Below are 25,667 nucleotides of genomic sequence, written 5' to 3' on the forward strand. Positions count from 1 at the left end.
TTGAAATACAGGAATGGCTTCTTTCTCTATCCTGGCCAACGTTTTGAAAAAATTAGAAAAGAGTGCAGACTACCTGTATTGTACAGATATAACGACAGAATCTTGAAACTCAAAGTTTCTCTTTGTCCCATCTTATACTAAACAAAATTGGGGCAGAATTATTTTGAGTTTTTTCCTCATGTTTCCTTCAATCTCTGGACTATATAATCTCTTGTCCAAGGTCATTCTTTATAGCTGCTTTATGCCTTCTTCAACATCAGCTCTAAATTTATTTACATAATGCAGATATAAATGCTAGAACCTTATTGAATATCTTTAGACAAAATGCCTGAAATAAAATGTACTTCCTACATTTAAGTTAGGATAGCAAAAATCTCTAGACAGTTGTTGGTGGCATCGTCCCATCTCTTAAGGCTGCTATTTACTTATTGCCAGATCACATTCCCTTCCACCTCCACATGTATGATGTTTGCATATGCTAAATTTACTCTTTATGCCACGTAGCGACCCCTAACTAAAAACATTTTGTATCCAATGTATTGAAAGAGGCTCAGAATTAGTGATATCAATATAGGCAGTGGCATCCTTGATGGCCAATTATAAAAATATAATACAGTGTCTTCAAAAACTGAACTATACACAGATACATGGACATGGACATGGACAGATACATTATGTCCATGCACACAGATGGATTGCTTATTTAAATAAATTCAGTGGCTCTTCTAATCATTAACACAAAGGTAAATAAATACTTTTGCACAAAGAATCATTGAATATAAATTATTTTCAGTCATAAAATTATTCACTCATAAAATTACCCTGCAAAATTACTTGGTTACTGAATATGTTGGCCAATTCTATCACGTACATGTGGTACCTTACTGTATTGTACAAAACACTGAATGTGACAGAGAACTTTCTAGAATTATTTAGTGCATTTGATGATCTTGAGGTATTTGCTATATGGCAGCATGACATAAATTATGATAAAACTTTATAAACACTTTGAACAAATAAATGGGTACAATTTGCAACATTTGAGAATATTCCAAAAACCTATCAAAAGGGAAAATGGCTCCAAGCTGAAAGGTTCAGTAACCGCCAAGCCTATAAATTAAATAATCTTTTTCAAACCCGAAACAAATTTTGCCTTAGGGCTCATGTTTGCCTGGACTAAGTCCAAACAATGACAATCAGGTTTTTCTCTTACAAGCTCCTTTACAAAGTAATCTGAAAGCTTTTATTCCCCACTGAATTATTGCAAAATTACTATAATTGGGACCAAGCTATCATTCATTCTGCAGAGAATGAATTAATGGATGCTTAACCATTTATTCAGCCACTTAGTGTTGATTGACTGGAGACATAATCTTTTTTTTAAAAAAAACCTACTCATGTAGAAAGAAATGAAAATGTATTCTCAAAGGAGAAAAAACGTTCCACCCTTCCAAAACACTAGCCTAACCTTTCAAACAATCACGTTCTATTATTTGACTTTAACTTCTATTCCATTTGCCCCAGCTGCCATATTCTGGGGGGTGAGATCTCTTATGCTGATTGCTTTGTATATGAATTGTTTAAATGACAAACTAAGCATTTAATAAGTAGTTCTATATTAAGCTGCTAAGTAACTTTGAGCCCTTTGTTGAAACATATCTGAGAGTTTTACATGATGCTGACATATACAGAGGCTTATTACAGAGAGAGGTAATGTGGCAACCACTTAAAAAAATAATACAATAAGGTATGAGAAAGAAACTCAAGACTGCCCCACTTTGATCCTTGTTGATATTAGAAGGAAAGAAGATGAAACACCTTCAGAGTTTCAAAATTCTGTCCGTACAGCCTATATTAATAACGCAAAGTTCTAGTGTGTTGTATATGTCTGTTTCCTGACCTGGTCTACCTCAAGAGCCTTCCCTTGCAGCTTTATTCTCCAGTGGGAGATAAAATCTTCCAACCATATGCTTTCTTCAGATATACTCATAAATCAGTTCCCCAGGAAAGGAAATTCAGAGTCATATATAAATAATATGCACAATGACTAAAGTCAAGCTTCTCAGGGTGAGCAACCTTTTGATGGATCAAGGCACATTTAACACATTGGGGAAAGCTGAGGACCAGAAAGTATGTACAGCCAGATGACTCAAGTTGGTAATGATGTTTAAGAGGAGGGACTGTTGGGAAAATTTATAAAAAGAAGCCTTTGGGGACTTTTATCACAGTTGTCATGTGTTTTCCTCCTTAGGATATGAGAAAGAGTATAGTCAGTTTCAGCAATCATAATCAAGGGGGCTCAAAGGCCTACAAAACAAGGTAGTTGGACCCTGCATGTGGGACCAAGGACTGCAGTTTGTCCATACCCTGCCTTAAATCAACATTGCATGAATCTTTAAGAACAAACAGATAGTATTGTGAGAGAAATATCCATCTGGTTCAGTTCCAAGCTGGGAGAAAGACACTGGAAACATGGAGGCTGATTGGAAAGATGGTTTATTGATGAAGCAGAACCACATGTGATTCTGGGCAGCTGACAAAATGGGGTTGAGAGTGTGTGGGGGGTTATATCTTCTTTGGCCTTTGCATTGAGCTTCCCGTTCCTGTGCAAGAACGTGTATTCTATTGGCTGTTGTCAGATTCCTATGGGGTCATGTAGGGATTAAGTAGGGGTCATAGCTGGCTCTATAGGTAAAAGAGGAAATGCAAATCCTAGGTGCTTATCTAAGCTAAGTTTGGCTGAAGCTTGGATGCTCTGAGATGGTGCAATGAAGGGGCTTGTGTTCTGAAAGGGTGTTGAGCAATTCCCATTATGTCTGAATGGCTTTGTCCTGTGTTGATTCTTGAGTGAGGGCTAATCCTACCATTCTGCCTTTGTTCAGACTTTGCTGCAGGGAATTTCAAAATATCCTGTCTTGAATGGATTACCAAATCTGCATTTCTAAAAGGTGGCCTCCTCAGTTTCGGCTTGAAGGCTAGTTTTTGAATAGGCTGGCCCAAGCTTTCTTAATTGGGCACAAAATATCTACTGGGGCTATTAAGAAAGACTGGGTTTGCTTTCTGCCTCTAAAAACATGTCATTTAGAGAAATATAATATTCTGCCTTTTTAAATATTCCTCAAAATATTTCATTCTTCTAGGAGGGTGGATGCTGACTTTCTACAGTATGAATGAGGGGACTTGGCTTTTCCCCCATATTGTAGTTGGTCAACCAGACTCTATCTGCAGCTGGGTTCCAGCAAGTAGTCGTAAACTCAAAAATGTTAGGGAATCAGATTAACAGATAATCAGAGTTGGAAGGGACATTGTAGGCCATCTAGTGCAACCCCCCGACCAAGCAGGAGACCCTACACCATTTCTGACAAATGGTAGTCCAATCTCTTCTTGAAAGTCTCAAGTGATGATGCTCCCACAACTTTTGAGGGCAAGCTCTTCCATTGGTTGATTGTTCTCACTGACAGAAAGTTTTTCCTTCTTTTCTCCTTAAATCTCTCCTTGTTCAGTTTCCATCCATTATTCCTTGTCTGCCTTTGGGTGATTTAGAAAATAGCTTCACCCCTTCCTCTCTGTGGCAGCTCCTCAAATATTGGAAGACTGTTATCCTGTCTCCCCTGGTCCTTCTCTTCACTAGACTAGCCATGCCCAGTTCCTGTAACTGTTCTTTAAAAAAAAATTTTTTATTATTTTTTAGACAAACATACACAAACACAACATAAAAACATCAAGCCATCTTCCACTTATGTACATACAGTGTGTCGGTTGGTTTTCAGATTTTTTTTGTTCATCCACTTCATAGTCATCACTTACAATTACTTGTATGTGTTCTCATATTATCTATTAAATATTCCTAAATACATTGATATCATTGTTAATCAATCATTTGACTATACTATTATTCGTTCATGTTATGCAAGATAATCCATATTTTAATTGGTTTATTTTATGACAATTCTATCCCATAATTATATTATGATTATGATAAAGATAATACATCTTTATATATTCTTTATATTCTAAAGTTCTAGATATTTCATTACCATATTTTATTTTAACCATTGGTAAAATAAATCCCAAATCTTATAAAATTGTTTATCTTCTTGTTCTCTAATTTCAAATGTCATTCTACTTATTTCAGCACATTCCATTATTTTCTTAATAACTTCTTCCTGCATTGGTATTTTCTCATTTTTCCAGTTTTTAGCAAATACAATCCTATCCACTGTTAATACATTTACAATTAAATATTTCAATTCCTTACTGTATATTTCAGGTAAAATTCCCAATAAAAATATCTCTGGTTTCAAGTCTATGTGTTTTTTTGTCATTTTTTCCAACCATGTGTGGATTTTAGTCCAATATCTTTTAGCCTCTGCACACGTCCACCACATATGGTAATATGAACCAGGTATCTGATGACATTTCCAACATTTTTCAGATTTGTTCATGAACATTCTTGCTATTCTTGTTGGGGGTAGATGCCACCTGTAAAATATCTTATACAAATTTTCTTTATACGCTGTTGACATTGTCATTTTATAATTTTGCGACCACAATTTTTGCCATTTCTCTAAATCAACCCCATATCCAAAATTTTCCCCACAAGCAATCATTGTTTCTTTAACTTGTTCTTCTTCTAACTTAATTTCTAATAAATATCCATACAATTTTTTAATCATCTTTTCATCAGTACCTGTCAAGGTCTTATCTAAATCAGTCAATTTATCATAGAAACCTTCTGTTTTGGAACCTTTATCATATCTAGAGTGTATTTGTGCATATGAAAACCAATTCATCTTTATACCTTGTTCCTCTAGTTTTTGCATAGATTTAAGTTCACCCTTTTCATTCAATATTTCACCATATCTAACTCTTTGTTCCTTTTTATATGTTATAGGATAAGAAAATGCTTCAATAGTCGATAGCCAGACTGGAATTTTCAGATAACATTGCCTTTTAGTCTTCTCCCAATTTAACCACAGAGACTCCCGTATATAATGTCTTCTAAAGTACCCGTGTTTTAGCTCCCTTGTACCATAAGAAGGCATGCCACCCCAGCAACAAATCATGTCCTTCTAATGTCAGCAATCTAGTATTTCTTAATGTTATCCATTCCTTGACCCAGATCAGATTTGTAGCTTGATAGTATAACTCCCAATTAGGCAGGCCAAATCCTCCTCTTATTCTAGCTTCTTGCAAGAGTTTTAGTTTTATTCTTGCTTTCTCACCCTGCCATATACATTTCAACACAATTTTATTTAAATCTTCAAAGTAATCTTTCCCTAGCCTAATTGGAATTGTTTGAAACAAATATAAAATTCTGGGTAATATATTCATCTTGATTGTTGATATTCTCCCTATTAATGATAATTGTAAGTTTTCCCATTTCGCCAAATCTGTCACTATCTGTTGCTTAAATATAATATAATTATTCTCTTTAAGTGTGCAACATCTTGCTGTCAAATGTATCCCCAAATACTTGATCTTACTTGTGACCTGAATTTTCAAAACATCCGCCAATTCTTCCTTTTGTCTTAATAACATATTCTTTGTCAAAATCTTCGTTTTGTCTTTATTTATTTTCAGACCAGCTACCTTTCCATATACCTCTATCTTTTCTATCAGTTTTAGTTCTGTTTTAATGGATCTTCTAAAATGAAAACCAGATCATCTGCAAATGCTTGTAGTTTAAATTCTTCCTTTTTAATTTTCATCCCTTTTATATCCTTTTCTTCTCTGATGTTTCTATTGAGGACTTCCAAAGTTAACACAAACAACAGAGGTGACAGTGGGCAGCCTTGTCTTGCTCCTTTTCTTATGTCAATAGAATCCGTCAATTCTCCCTCTATCATTACCTTTGATGTTTGCTTATAATATATAGCTTCTATTTCATGGATAAATTTTTTACCAAAATCCATCTGCTCCAATTGTAATAACATAAATCGCCAATTCACATTGTCAAAGGCCTTCTGTGCATCTAAGAATATCAAAGCCATTTGTTTTTCCGGTGTGCCTCATAATATTCCAAAGTGTCCAAAATTATTCTCATATTATCTTTAATTTGTCTCCATTTTGATCAGGATGAATAAAGTTATTTAAGTATTTTTTGAATCTTTCTGCCAATATTGAAGCAAAAATTTTGTAATCTGAGTTTAATAGGGAAATAGGTCTATAGTTCTTGATTTGTAGTGGGTCAGTGTCTTCCTTTGGGACAAGTGCAATACAATATGCTTCTGACCATGATTTGGGTATCCTCTTCTTTGACATAACTTCATTCATAACTTCTAACAATGGGAGATTCAACGATTCTTGTAGTGTCTTATAAAATTCCACTGGAAGTCCATCTGGACCTGGTGCCTTTCCATTATTTTGTTTCTTAAGTGCTTCAGTTAACTCCATCATCATTATATTACTTTCTAACATTATTTCAATCTCTTTAGGTATCTGGGGTAAGTTAACATTCTGTAAGCACTGTTTAACTCTTTCATCATCAATATTTTCTTGTGTGTATAATTTCCCATAATAATCTCGTATGATTTTTTTTCTTCTCTTTAGTTCCATAGCAAGCTTGGCCTTGATCATCTATTAATTGCAATATTTTCCTTGATTCTCTCTCCTTTCTCAGTTTATATGCTAACCATCTACCTGGTTTATTTGCATCTTCAAAATAGTTTTGTTTCGCACCCAGTAGTATTTTAGTCAAGAATCGATACTCTCTTCTCATCTCTCTCATTCTTCTGGGTACTTGTTGCAGAACCACAATCTCCTTATCTTTGTATTTCAGTGTTTTCTCTCTTGCCACCTGTAATATTTGTTTTTTAATAGCTTTCTTTGTAAATCTAATGTGACCTTCTCTTGGCAAACTATTTCTCATTGCATATCTTGTGAAAACTCGAAAAACCTCATCTATTCCATCAATCATCTTCTCTTTAGTTATTTCCAGTGCCTCAGCCAAGATTTCTACCATTATCTCTGCCAAATTTTGTCCTTTTTCTTCCTCTATGTTTTGGAATCTAAGATAAAATTCTGATCTGTCCATCTGCCATCCCATCATCCCACTTTTATCTTGTTTGACAATGGTTAATCTGCCATCAATATCTCCAATCTTCTTATCTCTTTGTTTATCTTCTTCAATTTTTTGGAATCTCTCATCATACTTCATCATCATTTGTTGAATATTCTCCACCTTTTCATCAGTTTTTCCTGTTCTTTGTTCAATGTTCTCTGTTCTCTTTTCAATATTCTCTGTTCTTGCTTGTATGTTTTGAATTCCTTGCATTATCATCTGCAGCGTCACCTTTTCCTGTTCTTTTTCTTGTTGTAACATCATCTGTATTGAGCGTTGTCCTCCAGATGGTGAAGAGGAAGAAGTAGGACATCAGGAACCAGCCGCTGTTGGTTTCCTGCTCATTTCAAACAATTCAAAATCTTCAGGTTCTTCTAGACCTTAATCCACTTGTGTAATGACCAGTTGTAATTCCAAGTAAAAATAGTGGAGAAAAAAGGAAAGCAGAATAAAAGAAAAGCTTCTTCAGGTTCTTGTACACCTTAATCCAATCAATTGGTTAAATAGTGAGAAACCCCCCCCCCAAAGAAAAAAAAACAAAAAGGAAAAGGAAAAATTGTTAAGTATTGTAGGTGGCAAATAAAATAAAATAAAATAAAATTCTTCAGGTTCTTCAACACCTTATTCCAATTAAAAAGTCTCAGGTATAAAAAGAACAACAAAAAGAGCCATGGAAAAAACCAATATAGGAAGTAGATAAAAAGATGGGAAGGGAAAGGAAAAAAGACAAAAAACTACTCCCTTAAAAAGAAAAAGAAAAATTAATACTAAGATTTTCCCTTTAAAATAAAATGTAAAAATAAAAAATAGACTCCAGAAAGAAAAAAACAAAAAAACAAAAACTAATTCCAAAAGGCCAGAGATCCAAGTGGCTATCAAAAATAATAAACTAATAAGGAGTGGGTTTGTTGCAGTAGAGAATAGCCCAATGTAAAAAGAGAAGGAACACACTGCACCAATTTAATTATCCAAGGCTTTTTGTTAAGTTCCAAACAGTTTTATAACTCTCTTCTCTAGAGTCTTATAATCTTCTTTCTGTAAATTTCAACACCACTTCCAGCCACTGATAGAAACCCAGAGAAGCACCTGCAATAACACTCTCTCTTCTTCATACGTTTTAGTCTCCAGTCCCCTAATCATCCTGGTTGCTCTTCTCTGTACTTTTCTAAAGTCTCAACATCTTTTTTATAATGTGGTAACCAAAACTGGATGCAGTACTCAACTGGATGCAGTACTTAGTAAGGCATGATCTTACTAAGGCTTTATAGAGTGGTATTAATACATCCCTTGATCTTGTTCGTATCCCTCTGTTAATACAACTTAGGATTGCACTAGCTTTTTTGGCTGCTGCTGCACACTGCTGGCTCATATATGCCTGGTTGTCCACTAGGACTCCAAGATCCCTCTCACAGTTACTGCTATCGAGCCTGGTTTCACCCAGTCTATATGTGTACTTTTGGTCTATATGTGTCGGACTTTACTTTTATCTACATTGAATTTCATTTTGTTAGATATGGTTCTAGTCTGTCAAGATCCAGATGGATCTTGAGCCTATCTTCTTGGGTGTTCGCTATTCCTGCCAGCTTAGTATCGTCTGCAAATTTGGCAAATTCCATTCTATTCTATTCTATTCTATTCTATTCTATTCTATTCTATTCTATTCTATTCTATTCTATTCTATTCCTTCTATTCCCTAATCGTAATGAAGTCGGGTATGAAGATATTGAAGAGTACTGGGCCTAAGACACTGCTTACTTCCCTCCGTGTAGATTTAGACCCATTAAGGACTACTCGTCGAGTACAGTTTGTCAGCCAGTTGCGAGTCCATCCAGTGGTGGTGCTATCTGTTCCATTTTTTTCTAGCTTGCCAAGAAATAGATTGGATAATTAGTGGAGAAAGACTGCAAGGAAGAGAGGTGCAAGAAAGAGAATGTTTGAAATAGAGATTGATGGACAAATTATTTCAAGCCAGAACTTTTCATGTGTGCCAATTTATACAAGGATCCATCCCATTTTTGCAGCATTCTCTGTTTCTCTTAAATTTGTACAAATACACTGAACTTGCAGGGAACCTGCTTTCTCTCAAACTATATATTTTGAAAAGTATTTTGAAGTGCTTTTTTTTAGCCAAGAATTACATTGTGTGGCATGTGATACTAAACTATTTTTATGAGATGTGGGAATCAGATTAGGTCATACTGTACGTTACTTTGCAAAGTATAAGGATCTATTAGCTTCACCCACCTGCGTGCTTCTTTTCAATGTAAAAATGACAGGGGTTTTATATAAAGACTGCAACAGTCTTTGATCTCAGCTGAAAAAGAATCATAACAGGAGCAGAATCCTCATGCGCCTCAGTGAAGAATGTAACTTCGTGGTTTTGGATCAGAGGCAGAGATGGATTTGCACACACATTTATACAAAAATACCAAAAATGAATGAATGAGTGAATGAACGAATGGATGAATTGCATAATGGCTTCTCTAGAATTCAGTTCTGGGAAAAGAATTGCCCAGGGGAAATACAAAGGCTGATACTGAGTTGCTATGAAGCAGAAGATTCATTTATGATCTAATTATGATCCAATTTCCTTGGCATAATAATTAATCTGGCAGTATTACAATCATATAATTCAAATTTGTTTTGGACTCTATCCAATATTTTAATGATGTAATTTACTTTTTATCCATGTTTCAAGGTGCAACTTCCCCAAATATCAACATTAATCTAGATATTTGTAGTTGTGGAATTTAGGACTGATTCACATAGTATTTCAGATGCAAGCCTCTACTTGCTCTTGAAACATCTAGAATAGTTCTGTGCTGCGCGGTGGAAGTTTAATCCTTAAAATCTTTGCTCCTTATGTAGGGTTTAAAAGAAAGCAATCTCTTGGTTTGTGTGAGTGAACTGAAAATTGCAACTGGGTAGTTTTTTTTTAAAAAAAACAACCAAATCTCATTCTTTGGATCCATTTCATTCAATTAATAGTATATATAAATTATATTAATAATTAATTGTTTCTACTCCTAATCACATGATAGTCTTAAATAGAGCAAAAGGGATAATAATTTAAAATAATCAAAGCATGCTTGGGATTTTATTATTTAAATATGTCACATCATTCTTAAGGGTGCTTTATAATAGCCAGAATGTGTAAGTTGTGATGGGGGGAGGGAGGGGGAGAGAAAAGTCAGATATTTTTTGCAAATGTCCAGACTTGAGGCAAGGGTCTCAAAACATCTTGCATTCTCCATTTCCCATTGGGCAGCAAAGAGAATGTTTTGAACTAAGAGGTGAGATAAAATTAAATGGATTTGGTATTTTGTCTTTGCCAATTACATCTGAAAGCAGTAAAACCTCCTTCAGGAGGGTTACTCAGCTGGAACGTTTGTTTACAGAAACTATAACAGTGTTGCTGTCGTTGATGGATGTAATTTTAAAAGCAGCTTTGACAAGCACATTACTTCTCTTCTTGCACAAAATCACCCATGCCTGACTGCCAATTTTTCAATGAATGTTTTGTCTACTTATGGAAAAAAAGCATGAAAGAAAGATACAATTAATCCAGTTGGGAAATTATAATCATTTCATCTTTAGAGATTTTTTTTAATGCTGCACAAAACTGTACAATTGACATGATTTTTTGTAGTGTTCTTTTGGAACAGCAAGTTTCAAACAGAGCTACAATACTGGATGAACTAGAAAGTGGAAGAGCAATCCTATAGCAAACACCAAAGAAGTATTTTCTCTGGGAACTATCAGATAAAGGAGAGTAGGCTACTGTTCAAACAACTAGAGCCAGTGATATGAATAATGTTAATAGGAATAAGGGTATTCTTTGATAGCAATGGTGGGATTCAATTTTTTTTTTCTACCGGTTCTATGGGTGTGGCTTGGTGGGTGTGGCAGGGGAAGGATACTGTAAAATCTCCAGTTAGAGGTGGTATTTGCTGGTTCTCCGAATTACTCAAAATTTCCGCTACCGGTTCTCCAGAACTGGCCAGAACCTGCTGAATACCACCTCTGTTTGATAGGTCCAGCCGTCTCAAAAGAAGCTCTTGCTCCTATCACACTCCCTGTAAAAGGAAAGGATGAGATAGCTGATGAAAATAATTACATATTACCCCTTCAAACCCTTCAAAATACAGCAATGCACAGGCAACTTCCAGATGAATGGACATTGATTTTCAGAAGGTCACAACCAACATGTCCATTAGTTGGTATTTTGGAAGTGAAGAAATTTGAAACCCCTTGGAAATATACAAATGATTGCAATTTACTACCTTTTAGCTAGATCTATCTGATGGGATCGTTGCTGTGATTATAAAAATTAGTATGGGGATAGTGACATCATATATGAGATCCTGGAGAAAACGTGGAATACTAATTAACTAATGAACAAACATAATTTTCACTTCTATTTAACTAAATGTTTCCTGTTGGAATATACAAGCTAGCTTAGACTGTCTTCATGTGTGTGCATATCCCAGCAATTTAAACATCTTCCACTTTCTGCCTGAACGGACAGCAACACTTTTCCTAACATTTAAGCTGTTTCAGTCTAAAGTATTACACCAGCAAATCTTTGCTATTCCTCCCCAAATCATTCTATTAAGATTCATCATCCTCATATTTTTTTTAAAAAAATCTTCAGATAAAAGGTTCAAAATGCACTTTTTTCTTTAAAAAAAAATCTTACTCAAATTAGTTCCTGCAGAAATCCATATCTTTGTATCATACATCATACAGCACATGTATCAGGATATTCTTTTTTGGAGGCAGCAACATTATCCTGAAGTGCAGAAAAGAAGTAAAAAATACCAAGTCAAAAAATTAGAGACATGAGATAAACAAAGAAGCTTTATCTAAATTTAGCTTATTCCAACACCACTTGAAATGCCTTTCCATACCTTTCTACCTGCCATCCTTGTATTTCCAGTACCAGTACACTTAATATATCGTCTTTTCTTCTTCAAACTTTTACCTTTGTTTTTTGTAGAATCTCATAACTTGATCTCACTAGAACTCACCTTTTACCTAATTTGAACCCACCAAGACCTTCCTCTTAAACCCATCCATTCTTCCTTGATGTATTTATTTAGTGATTCAGTCCTCATTCATACTCTCCAAATGGTCTCCATACTGGTCATTTAATTGCAAATGTAAAGTTCAATGTCACATGACCACATCACTTAGCAATGGCAGTTCTGGCAGTTCTGGTTGCTGCCATTAAACAAGGACTGCACAGGTTAGGTGAGGACTTCATGGGATCACAACTTCTGGTTAGCTTCCCGTTGACTTTGATTGTGGGAAGACAGCAGGAACATTGGAAATTGCAATCATGTGACCACGTCTTCTGGCAATGTTCTAATTGTGAGCTAGGTGCTAAGTGCTTGAATCACAGTCATATAACCACAGGGACACTACAACAGGTGGAACTCTGAGGACCAGTCATAACCCTACTCAATCAGCCCTATCACAATTTTTAGTGGCCACTGAATGATTTGTTGTCACCCAAGGACCACTTTTACTTAGTTCCCACCATAACCCATGCTTTTTTCTGGATCTCTTGACATACCCCAATTCTCATTTCTGTATAAGAATGTGGACATAAACTTGCTCGTGTACACAGCTAGATTTCCTTCTTTTGAAAAACATCATCTACTTTCTTTCTCTTTCTCTTTTTTTGTTATTTGTGCAAAAAAACATCTAGTTTGGTCTTGGATTTTACCGTTTATCTAATTTCATGTTTTCAGCCAACAACATGATGTTATCTACATAGAAAAGTGCATGTCTATTCATGGTCTCCTCCAATGTATCTTTAATGTCACTACAAGCATTCCTTAGGCACACATCCATAAATATATTAAACAATCACATCCTTCACTTATTCTGATCTCAGTGTAAACCTTTTGCCAAGTATTCCATTTATTCTCCTGCATATACTACTTTTATTATATGCTCCTCTTCACTGCCTTTTTCAACCATCCCTTACATATTTGCACACAAAAACTATAAAGTAATACATTCACTTTGTCATACAAACAGACGTGTGCACACACACTTTTCTGCAAGGGAATGCTGGGTTGTTTTTTTTACTTTTGGCAACAGTAGAAGCTATTGCTCTGCAGATATCTGATATAGAGATATTTAAAATATTCCTGGCCTAGGTTATCATATGATTCATAAATTAATTAATTAATAAATCCTGCAACACCTGGAAGCTCCCACAATTGCATTCAATTTTCCAAACTCTGCTAGGCAACAACATTATTGAAAAAGGTCAGAGTAACTGGCTTACTATGACATGGGAGGAAGAAGTAGTTGTGTTTGCCACCCAATCTTAAAACCTGCAGTTTATTAAGGGGGCAAGGGTTGACTAATAAAAACAACAGAACCTGTAACACATTTTCCCTTCATATATCACTGAGGTACATTTATGAGTAACACATGATACAGCAATCACCATGTAAAATTACAAATCAATAGCTTGATTAATCTTTACTCTCAGATAGATAGATAGATAGATAGATAGATAGATAGATAGATAGATAGATAGATAGATAGATAGAATATTTTATTGGCCAAGTGTGATTGGAAACACAAGGAATTTGTCTTGGTGTAAATACTCTACTGTTGATGCTGTGTTGTCTAGTATTGTAAGAGGTGACACAAGTAGGAGGGGTATAAGGAGGAGTTAATCTTCTAAAGTCTACCAGCATTTCTAACTTATGGTTTTGAGTGTGCAGTTCAGTCTCCAGATTATTGTTCCAGTCCCAGGGGTTTGTCAGTTAGCTACTGAGTGGTGCAAAAGAAATTTGTGGCTTTTTGTATAACCTCCTGTCTGTATGCAGATTCCTCGTTGTCTCGAATGAGACCAATCACTTTTGTGTCATCTCAGAGGGTTGTGGCTGACCTGCAATCCTATAATTCTGATGAAGGACCAGATTGACTACCTGGAAATTATTTGGGGAGAAGAAGAGTTTCTTGTTATTTTAGACAACACCTCTCAGTTTGAATTTCTCCACTGAATCACTATCATTAGAGGAAATGTTGAGTCATGGGCCTGGGAATAAGAAGAAAACCTTCAGCTTAGCATGTGAATAACAATTAGAAATAGTTGGCCTCAAAAATACAGCATGAATTTCATTTTTGAATTGAGCCCAGGCTATTCAAGAACAGATGAAAAGAAATTAAGGAGACTGGGCAGGCTATGGTAACAAAGGAATGGGAACCCAAAATTATTGGGGGAGAAAATAATATAAGAGGAAAACCATATAGTGTCAGAAAATCTAATGTCTGGTAGCACTTTTCTGACTAATAAATTTTATTAAAAGACATCAGCTTTCAAGAGCTGTAGCCCATCTCATCAGATGCATAAACTAGCTAGACAGATATAGTATCCAAATTGGGTGAGGTGGGGGGAGAAGGGAGGGGAAGACAGGTTGTTTATGTAGGTGCAGATTATAGGTGAGACAGATTATAAATACCTTATCAATAAACAATTGTAATATGTTAAAACCCCACTGTGTTTGTGAACTTCTAAAACTGCCTCAAATCTTTTGATGTATGTGAATTCAACACTTTCCCATTCAGTGGTAGAGTTTTAAAAAAAAACCCATTTTACCAAGAGAGTTACTTAGAGATCTGCGATAGAGCGTCCTGGGAGGTTGAAATGCTCTGACATTACTTTGTCCTTATTTTGAGTCCTGATGTCAAAATTGTATTCATTTGTTCTTTGGGGCTAAGGTTGTTCTGTTTATCATATATAGAATCTAGAAAGGTATTGCTGGCGGATGATGCCGCATCTATTATTGGAAAACAATCACAGTTAGATTGCAGGATGGAATACAAAATATAAGAATTTGTTTTCAAAAACTAGAGGCAAATGTTGTAGTGACTGACTGTATAAAACGGAGCTAAACTGAAAACATGTCAATGATACACAGCTATATACCTTCACCCCAGGCCATTGAAGTGATACTGTGGAGGTGCTATCTTGGTGTCTGATGGGGACTTAGATGGGGTAAACATGCTTCAACTCAACCCTAGCTCATGAATGAAGTTTAATGAAAGAGCAACAGCACTTAGACTTATATACCACTTTGTAGTGCTTTACAGCCCTCTCCAAGTGGTTTACAGAATCAGCAAAAATCTGGGTCATCATTTTATTGACCTCAGAAGGGGGAAAGGCTGAGTCAACCTTGAGCAGATGTGAATCGAACTGCTGGCAATCGGAAGAATTAGCCTGCAATACTGCATTCCAACCATTGCACGACCACAACTCAAAATGTTGCATTTAGATGGATAGGGGATTTTGTCTGGTTCTTTTAATCTTGGCTAGTGAATGCCTATTTTATATTTTGGGTTGGCTTTTTGCTGGTTTAAAAAATTATTGTTAACCCAGGGCCATTTACTTCAGATGGTCAGCCATATATTGAGTTAAATATATTGTACATACATGTATTAAAGATGCAATTTGGTGCATACTTATTTGGGAGTAAGTCCCAGTGAATTTTAAAAAGCTTAGATAATTTGCTTATAATTGTATACATTTCAGTTACATACTTAATCTCTTAACAGTTGGAATTAAATGGTGAACCTGGTCTGGGCTCATAAATTAAGCAGGGTTAAAAATAGTTTTCTTTTGAAGGGTAGATCACTAGCAAATTAAAGAGCTATAGGCAAAAAATAGAATAGCAAAAAAATATCCTGGAAGGCAGCAGTGGTAAATCACTTCTGAACCATCACCAAAAAAGCACATGAACAGGAGAAAAAAAGGAGGCTGCCATCAAGGGAGGCTACTGAAGGAAGCTTTAGCTAGATAACTGCTTTCTAGCTATATCCCCAGATATTTTAAATATATCTTTTATCCTTTTTCTATTTTATTTTTAATTTTGTAAATAACATGCATATTGTACTGCATCCCAAATCAATAAGAAAGTTGCCTTTAAAAAGACAGTAATAAAAGTAAGGATGACTACCGGTGGAAAATGTGGTTCAAAAACATGCAAACACTGAGAATTTTATGTATTACTATGCTCCACAAACCACAAAATCTTTTTTTTTAAAGAAATCTCTTTATTTCTCTCCATATGGAAAAACTGATGAGACAAAAAATATGGGGCATATTTTCTGCAAGAGTGATGAGGATGTGAAAAGTCATAGGTACTCCACTACCTTTTGATTCTCCTTTGCACTCCATCCACATTTTACAAAAGATTCAGACAAAGCAGAATAACTTCAAAGAAAGGGAATGGGGGTGATTAGGGGAATTAATTAAATCTTATGAAATATGAGTGAAGGAATAGGAAATGTTTAGCCTTGAGAAGAAAATGTTAAGAGTAACTTGGTAGCATTCTTCCAATATCTGAAAGGTTCTCATGCAGTGAAAGTCAAGCTGTGTTCTTCATTATTCCAGAGAAGTTGGCTAACATGAAAAAACATTCAATATATACAGTTGTATTATGTTGACTCACTTGTTTTCACAGTAAAGTCTGAAAACCACCTATCCTGTACAATCAGAGCAAGGATGGACCATTTGCCTACCCGAATAGCAATCTGATCAAAGGAAATCTCCCACTGAAGTAATGGACAAGAAATTTGAACAGTTGTCATTTCTTCGCACACTGACTTCCAAGTAGAACTATATGCATATCAGATCCAGCAACCTATTTGATCTAGCCAAGCCAAGCCATACAGGTTTAAAGTGGCTAAATGAGTTTTTAAGTGTTTGTAGAAATATGCAGTACAAGGTAGAATCATAGTAGTATGAGCACACCCTCCCTCTTGGCTCAAGTAAAGATGGGGGAAATGGCATGAGCATGCCTTCCTTGTCTATTGCAGCTAGCTCACAGCACATTCTATGTGTTTGCCTGGCTGTCTATTGTTTGAACAAGGACATGTTGCAGATAAAGCTACCTGCTGACCTGATTGAGAATTTTTTTTTGATAATGGGTAGCTTTCTTTGGATTGTTTGGATTGAAGCCAGCAATTTACTCCAGGACTAGGGAAGGGAAAAAAAACAACAACTTCACTGCCAGCAAGGACTCCATGCCATTGGCTGGGTTGAGAGATGATTGACATTATGCTATAGTGAAACTTGGCCAGACCACAACCTGTTGGCTTAGCAGCAGCATGTTAGAGGTGAAGTAAACAAGCAAGCAATTCCTCAGACTCTTAAAGAAAGAATGTGTGCAAGGAGTGTGCTAAGCAATGGAATATTGTTCAGCTCTGCGAACTATTATATGTCCGGTACAGCTTGTACATATGGCTAAAGCATTCCAATCTGAGTATGCATTGCTAACCCATGGAGCTACTCACTTCACCTATGTTTCTAGGTAAGCAAATAATAGCTGGTGATGTCAGAATCAAAACTACTCCACCCACTGAACCACCCATTTCAGCATATTATGTTCTCCTCCCATCTTTTCAACAGAGGAGGAAAATCAAACAGCAGCAACAAGAGTTTTGGATTTCAGCATTTTTGTACTTTTTATAATGCTGACAGAGAGTTGGAGAAAGAAAATATTTATTGGTATTTACCACACAAATGGTGAATGGGTTAAAGGAGGAGACAACTTGACATTTTACATATCTATATATATCACTTTTTATTATTGTTACAAATAATTGAAGGAAACAAACATATCCAATTCATCATCTTCCACATAAGTGTCCTTATGATTATCTGTAAATTTAACCCCTTAAATAAATGGGAGTGGATTGTTGATAGTGTATATCAATATATTTTCTACAGCATATTTACTTCTATGAAGAAATCATGAGATATTCAACAGGCCATTTTTCATGTTAGGACTTTTTTAAAAAATGATTTTAAAAAGTTAGGATTTTTTTTTTTTAAATAAATACAATAGACCCTCCTTTCAATACTCTTGTCTGGAGTATTACAATGCAGCCTACATGGGGCTACCCTTGAAGAGTATTTGGAATTTTCAATTGGTACAGAATTTGGCTGTGCAAACAATTTTGGGCATCCCAAGAATGGCACACGTAATACCCTGAAGGAGACAGATAGTTTAGGAACATGAAACGTAAATAAATAAATAAATAACTTCACTGCATTGGGAGAAAATTTGCTTCCAGGTTTAGTTCAAGATATTGATTATGCTGTGGGACCCACATTATTCAAGGTACCACCTTAACCCCATCACATTAGCCCATCCCATCCAGTCAGACAGAGAAGGCATGCTACAGACCCCCATCAATTAAAGAAGTTTGACTTTATCCAGGTTCAGGAAGAGAGCCTTTTGTGCTGTCTTCCCTATCTCCTGGAATATCCACCCCAAAGATGGGACAGCCCCTCCCCTTCTCCTGGCCTTTCGAAACAGTCTGAAGACCTGGCTTTGCCAACTTGCATGGGTGTCACAGAGGGGTGTAGTTGGTGCCATGAAGGTCTCCCTCCATCTTTAAACTTGTAATTAATTTAATCCTTGTTTTACCTGGATCCTTTTCCTGATGCATTGTATCTTTATTGATATACTGAATCTTTATATAATCTGAGAGCAGCTACATGTGGTTAAAAAAGAAGTAAAAGCCATGTATATAATTCTTTTCTTCCTTCACCCTATTGTTATTCACAGGACAATTTGGCAAAATTTACAAATAACGATTGGCTCCAAGACACCGTGTCTTGGTTAAACCACAACTTCACCTTGCCTTCTTTTTCAAGGCCAACCAAACTGGTAATAGAATAAACAAAGAAGGGCAAGTGCAGTAAATGTAAACAATGCAGGAGGTGGAGCACAGATACTGAATTATATAATGACGCATACAGGAGGTGGAGTTGTGGAAAAAGTTCAAACAATAACCTTTGGAATTTAAATTGAACTGTTATAAGCATGTTCTACCTTCATTTTTGAAATGCTGGAGGGTAAACTTTATTAATACAGTTAATTGTTATGAGAGGATCAATTACAAAAATAGGAACTGTCTTATCTCAGACAAAAGAATGTTGCAGCGGTTTAATAAGTACAAAACTACTTAGAAAATGACCTGGTTTCAAGGGCATTGTGTATGAGGGTCACTTTCGTGTGTGATGTGGGGCAGCAAAATAATTTGGGCCATTGCTGTATCACTACAGATGAAAAGCTGTAAATTGTGTCATGCACACACTTACATACACACACATGTGCACACATATATAGAGAGAGGGAGAGGGAGAGAGAGAGAGAGAGAGAGAGAGAGAGAGAGAGAGAGACTCATCCATGGCTTTAACTGACCAACATAATGTAGGATGTTAGCACCCACCTCTCTCCTAGAAAAATGAAATATCCTAGGACAGCGATAGCTAACCTTTTCGGCACCAAGTGCTTGAATCGTGTGCGTGCATCCCCAAAATGAAATGCATGTGCTCTGTAAATGTGCCACATCCATGCATGAATGCGCAATCCCCTGCACCTCCTGTGCATATGTGCACAACCCCTGTACATGCTCACGCAACCCATGTGCGCGCCCCCCGTGCATGCGCGGCAAAGCTGAGGTGGGTGATGGCTCATGTGCCCAGAGAGAGGGCTCTGCATGTCACGCCATCGCAGTCCTAGGCAATATTAAAAAGGCAGAATATTTCTCCTAAAAAGGGAAGTAGAAACTCAGAAGCAGAAACTCACCTCAGAAACAGAAGCTCACCCACACCTTTGTTAGTGGGTGGGCCATTAAGGTCTGGGCCACACTATTCTACATAACAAAGGCCTCTTACCCATCTCACCACCTAGCCTGGGAAGACTGTATCAGCCAGCACTCAGGTAAAGCTATATGGTCCTGTCTACCATTAAACCATCTTTCCAAATAGCCTCTATGTTTCCAATGTCTTTTTCCCCATTTGGAACTGAACCCAGAAGGATAAATCTTCCAACAATAGAAAGGAGAAAACAATAAAAAAAATGGGGGGAAAAACTATTTTCAGAAGTTTATTGAAATATTTTACTACAATTTCTCATAAGTAACATAGCAAGTTAATCACCTAACTTGCAATCATGTAACTTGCCTCTAAGTTCCCAAATGAGGAACTCTTAGAGGGTTGAGGTTTTTTTGTATTTTGGGTTTTCTTGGAATAATTATAGAGTAAGGAAGGCGTGCAGGAATAGGAGAAATGTGACTTTAACATCAGGACCTCTAAGGATGACTAAACCCATCCTATTCAGGACCGAAGATAAGATGAAAGCAACATCATGGGGACAAAGCATAAAAAACATGTTGCTGTAGCAAGTTTTTAAGTAAGGAAAGTTCAAGTGAGGAAAAGTTTATATTATTTAGTCTACCAGGCTATATCCGTAACATCTAAGTCCCCTTATTTAGGACCCTTTCTGATCTAGGAAACTATAAATTCCAACACATGGAAGTCAGATATTTTTTACTCCATCTTCCCCCCTAAAAAAACACTACTCAGAATATTGGGGTGGGAGCTGGGTCCAATTTTTCCTTAGTTTCAGCTCAGTTTTAAAGTCTCCTAAAAATAGATAATAATTTTAGATAAAAATATAAAAAAAAATAAGAGGGAGGCATTTTATTTTCCATTCTTCCGTAAACCTCTCAGAGTTCCAAACACTTGTAACGATTTGTACAATATTGTGTAAATCAAACCAATCAAACCCTCTGGGAGAGGGGGCTCTACCAGAGACTTGCTTGCATAACCACGTACAGAGAAAAGAAAGGTAAGCCAAGATTGCTGGACCTGGAGAGGAAACAAAGGCAGGGTCTACCTGTGTTCTTCCTTGTTGTTTCTGGTTTTGTATGCTTTCCTTAGAAAGTTGCTCTTCAGTGGGGAAAGCATATGAACTTCAGGTTTAAGCTCTTTCTCTCTCTCCCCCCTCTCTCCTTCCCTCCCTCTCTCTCCTGATAAACTGAGCATTGGTTAGCAATTGACTCAGGTATAAAAGAACAGCAGGGAAGAAAAGGTTGTTTCTGTAACAAACAAAAAAACCACAAATCCCTCCCCAAGTCTAACCAAGGAGTATCCTTACCCAACGTCTCGTTGTGCAGAAGGGCAAAGGAGAAATTTGGATTCCCGCCCGCCCTGAGCGTGGAAGGGCCCCGCCTCTCCCTTTCTCTGCCCCCTGTTCCTCCTCCTCCTCCTCCTCCCTCTCCCCTGTACGGAGAAGCCGAGAGACGTCAGGCCGAACCGGAGAGATTAGCAGGCGCTTTAAGTGGATTAGAAAGCAGCAGAGGCAAAGAGAAGAGAGGAGAGGCGAGAAGTTGGCGGAGCAGGCGCCCCTTTGCGAGTTGCTTTCAGCGGGCTGGCCAGGCGCGCTCCCTCGTCCGGCTTTCCTTTCTGGCTTTGAAGAGCCCCGCCATGCCCCAAACAGTGGCTCTGAACGGTCCTTCGCCATGGGGGTTCCGCCTGGTCGGAGGGAAAGATTTTAGCACTCCGCTGACTATTTCCCGGGTAAGTGTGAGGAAAAGCCGCGTCTCTCCCCCTGCGCGCCGGCGGGGGATGGATGGAGGTTGGAGAAGCGCCTCAGGCGACCGAGGCGGGAATTGGCACTTTTCGGCACCCGCGTCGTTGCGCCGTCTTGGGCAGACTGGTAGAGGGAGAGAGAGAGAGAGAAAGAAAGCTGGCGGGCCTAGATGCCAGGAAAGCACGTTTGTACCCGCCTGGCTTCGTTCAAAGGTTATCAGGGGGCGGGGATGGTCTTTGTCGATCCGCATCCTCAAGCCAGCACCAGGCAACATCAGCCCGTGGCAACCTGGAAAGCCCCAGCCAGCCCGCCAAACAAGAAAAGCGGCGATGCCCTTCAAAGGCCTTCCCGGGGCTCTTGTCGACCCTGCGGGAGGCACTTGTTGCTGCTGCCCAGCCAGCTGGGCGCTCCCGCTGTTGCGGCTTTTCGTCGCTTTGAGGGCGAGCGAGCGGGACGAGAAACAGGAGGGCGCCGGGGTGTTAAACGCCCCTGCGAGAGAAAAAAGATGCTTGGCGTGTGGTTTTAGCCAGATTCCCTCTGGTTTGGATGCTGAAAAGAGCCGTCTCAGATCTGCAAGGCGCTGAACTTTGGGGCAGTTTCTTCTTTTCTTCCCCCCACTCCCGAGTCTAGGCTGGAAATGAAGACTTTAAAAAGAGAAAGCGAGCTGCTGAGTGACTAGAAAAGGATGGGGTTAGAGTTTAGCAGCGCACGTTTTTTTTAAAAAAATGTTTTTAAAGGAACGTGCAGGCAAATTTCTTCGAGAGAGGGAAATTGAAAGTTTGCAGGAAAGGGACCCATCAATAAGTGGATTGGAGGAAATGTTAAAGCAGAGCAAATAATTATGCTGCCTATTTTACACACACACACACACACACACACACACCTTGGGTCGTCACATTTGGGAAGGCAGAAAATTTTCCCCTGGACTTATTAGTCATAGAAATTATTGTCCTATGTATAATGAAATCATTTCCTAACCTGATTTAATTTCTAACAGGCAGATCCTAGGTGTGATTATTAAAACTATGTTTTCCCAAAAACAGTCCGAGTTGAATAAATATGTTGGGCAGCTTACAATCCTAAACATGTTTAATAGGCAGTGTCAAAATTCAGTGGCATTTTCTGCTGAGAAAGATAACAGGATCACGTTGCACAATTATCCATTAAAATAATTAGTATTAATTATTAAGATGCCTAATGTACATAATGAACAAGTACTGAACAAGTCATGACGTTTTGTTTCTGGAAGATTTTTTTGAAAGGTGGTTCTCTCAGGATGAAAGTTAAATGAGTAAAAATAATGATCTGGTCATTTTAATTTTAAATGTGCATGGTTTTATATTAATAGCAACAGAATACAGCATATTATCCAGTACAGTATAGATCTGGTATTAAGTGACCATGTCTTGAGTTCTTGATTTTAAGGAAAACTAAAACTGAGCAGAATGAACTGAGCACACATATATTTGATTTAAAAAGTGGATTTGAAAAAAATCTGGATCACTAAGAACATCTGGCAAGAGAAGCTAATAGCAAAAGAGCTCAAAAGCAGGGCGAAAACAATAAAATTACAGTCACAAACTGTTCCAGTGTAGAGGCAAAAATGGAGGACAGCAAAATAAGCCAGTGTGACTACATAAAAAAGTTTAAGGAAGATTTGGGAGGGAGGGGGCAGACAAATACAGAAAATGAAAGAACCAGATCATAAAGGAAGAGCAGGTGGCCCAGAACTGTAGTGCTGATAACTGGAAAGCCAAAATTCAGAATTAGCTGAAATTAGCAAAAAAATGTTTAAAAAGCAGGATGTTTAAAAAAGCAGGATTCCTTAACAATTCTTCAAAAAGCAGCTGCCCAATGAAGAAGAAAAAATGCTAATAAGTAACAAAGAAGGGGGAAGAGATATTTAACTCCTGTTTTAGTTAAGTCTTCAACAAAACCATGAGTTCTACATAGGAAGAGCAGTATGAAAGGGAAGGTTTGTATTTTAGACTGACAGCAACATTATTTAAAAAAATCCCTTTGAGTTTAACTTTAGGACTAGAGAAATTATATCCTAGAGAACGGTATTAAAGGAAGTAGCTGATGGTCTGGTTGAACTCCTATATCTATTATATTTGAGGATTCTTGGAGAATGGATGCTGCCAAGCGACTGGAGGAGACATGACGTTAAAAGGGGTCAAAAGAGGATATAGCAAACTACAAACCAGTTGGACATTGATCCTTGGGAAGATTCTAGGACTCATCAAGAGTTAGATCAGCAATTTAGAACCAATCATCAAGAGATGGATCTACAGTATAACCCACTTTGAAAACAATGCAGTAATTACCAGGAGTCGGCAGTGATTTGTTGAGAACAAATTGTGGCAGATTAATTTTAGCTTTTTTTTTTTAGATCAAACATACTGGATAGTGCAGCAATCAAGTGGTTGCCTAACAATATGGTTTGAAAATCATACATAGATTGCAAGCCCTCAATGCTCCTTGCCAAATTAGAAAAAAGATAGTGAGTGTGGTACCATAAAAATATTTTAGGTAACCTACTTTTCAATATTTTATTATTTATTTACTTACCATATTTATATAGCCACAAACACATATCTCTGGGCTGAGTACAACACAACAATTAAAAGCTCCACAAGAATCTAAAACAAACAAACCAAAATAAAATAAACATAAAATAATCATGCAAACTAAATAAAACAAACAAGTAAAACCCAAGAAACCAGGAGAGGAAACATTACAATCTCATAGAGATTGAACATTGGGATCCCCAAGGCTGATGAAAAAAACATGTTTCAAGAGCCTTCTTGAAGAACCTCAACTCAGGGGAAATGATGTTCCAGAGAGGGGAGGCCACAGCAGAAAAGTCATGCCTCTGGGTTTGACCAGCTGGAACTCATTTGGAGTTGACCCACAGCATACTCCACTTGCCTGATCCGCTGAGAATGTAAAAGACAAGTTTATTAAATTTGCAGATGGTATAAAGTACCCTAGAAGAGATTAATGACATTTCAAACAAACCTGATAATTTGGAGAAATGGGCAGAAAGTAATGGAACAATAATTAATAATGACAAGGGCAAACTTCTTTGTTTAGGGAAAAAGAATAAAAATCTGTGTAGCAGTCTGGTGGTATTCAGCCGGTTCAGACCAGTTCACACGAACCGGTAGCAAGGATTTGGCATTGGTCATCAAACCGGTAGTAAGTTCTGGCTGGCCACGCCCCTGACCCAGTCACCCAATCGCTGCTGGCTCGCTTGCCCCGCCTGCCTGATGCTCACTCACACCACCTGCCTGATGCTCACCCCTTAAAGTATTTCTTTTTTTCGCCTCCCGACAATTGGGATTCCCCTAGCTTGTCTTACTGCTTCACCCATGAGGCTCCCATGAGGCCCAGAAGGAGGCTTGCCTGAGGCCCAGAAGACCCAAAAAACAGATGGGGGAGTGGCTGAAAAAAAGCAAAAAAAAAAAAGCAAAAAAGCCACACCTACCCAGTCACATGGCCACACCCACCAAGCCACACCCACAGAACCAATAGTAAAAAGTTTTGAATCCCACCACTGGTAGCAATTGATTATACAGGTATAATCGACTTATGACTGTGATGGCACCTGCCCATTATAAGCATGTGTCATGGCAGTCATTAAGTGAGGTATCCATGTGATTGCCATGCTTAATGACCAAAAATTCTGCTCTCCCCACTGCAGTCATTAAGCAGAACCCAAGGTGCCTCTGGTGGTGAAGGCCCTAAAAGACCATTTTTCAGGATAGCCTAGTTGGATAATAGGTGTGCACTATGTGGTCATTAGGATGATCACATAAGTGATTTAATGGCGTTTTATTCATTCATGATAAAGAGAATTTGCTACAGGTAGTTCTTGATTTTCAACAGTACTTTTAGTGACCATTTGAAGTTACAATGCCACTGAAAACATTGATTTATGACCATTTTTGATGATCACTTATGACCATTGCAACATCCCCATGGTCATGTGATTTATAGTCAGATGCTTGAAAACTGATTCCCATTTATAATGGTTGCAGTGTCCTTTCATAACCTTCTGACAAGCAAAGTCATTGGGGAAACCAAGTTCACTTAACACCCATGTTACTAATTTAACATCTGCAATGATTCAGTTAGCAAATGTGACAAGAAAAGTCTATAATGGGGCAAAACTCACTTAACAA

General features: G+C 37.5%; 1 protein-coding gene and 1 long non-coding RNA gene across 2 annotated transcripts in view; one reads left to right on the forward strand and one right to left on the reverse strand.

The window, feature by feature from the left end:
* Positions 1–10,645: 10,645 nt before the first annotated feature.
* LOC113433738 (uncharacterized) lies at positions 10,646–21,084 on the reverse strand. The gene is made up of 3 exons (XR_015741728.1): positions 21,046–21,084; positions 11,763–11,855; positions 10,646–11,139 (listed from the first exon to the last, which is right to left on the reverse strand). It is a non-coding gene; the product is annotated as an uncharacterized LOC113433738 (long non-coding RNA).
* Positions 21,085–21,138: 54 nt separating this feature from the next.
* Positions 21,139–25,667, forward strand: part of PDLIM4 (PDZ and LIM domain 4) — a 76,575-nt gene continuing 72,046 nt past the window's right edge. The window contains exon 1 of the mRNA XM_026696453.2: positions 21,139–21,467. Within this exon, the coding sequence (XP_026552238.1) occupies positions 21,375–21,467 (93 nt within the window). The 5' untranslated portion in view covers positions 21,139–21,374. The remainder of the gene's footprint in view (positions 21,468–25,667) is intronic.

Source organism: Pseudonaja textilis, chromosome 2 (genome assembly GCF_049901715.1).
Source record: "Pseudonaja textilis isolate UNSWEBS1 chromosome 2, rPseTex1.2, whole genome shotgun sequence".
NCBI lineage: Eukaryota > Metazoa > Chordata > Lepidosauria > Squamata > Elapidae > Pseudonaja > Pseudonaja textilis.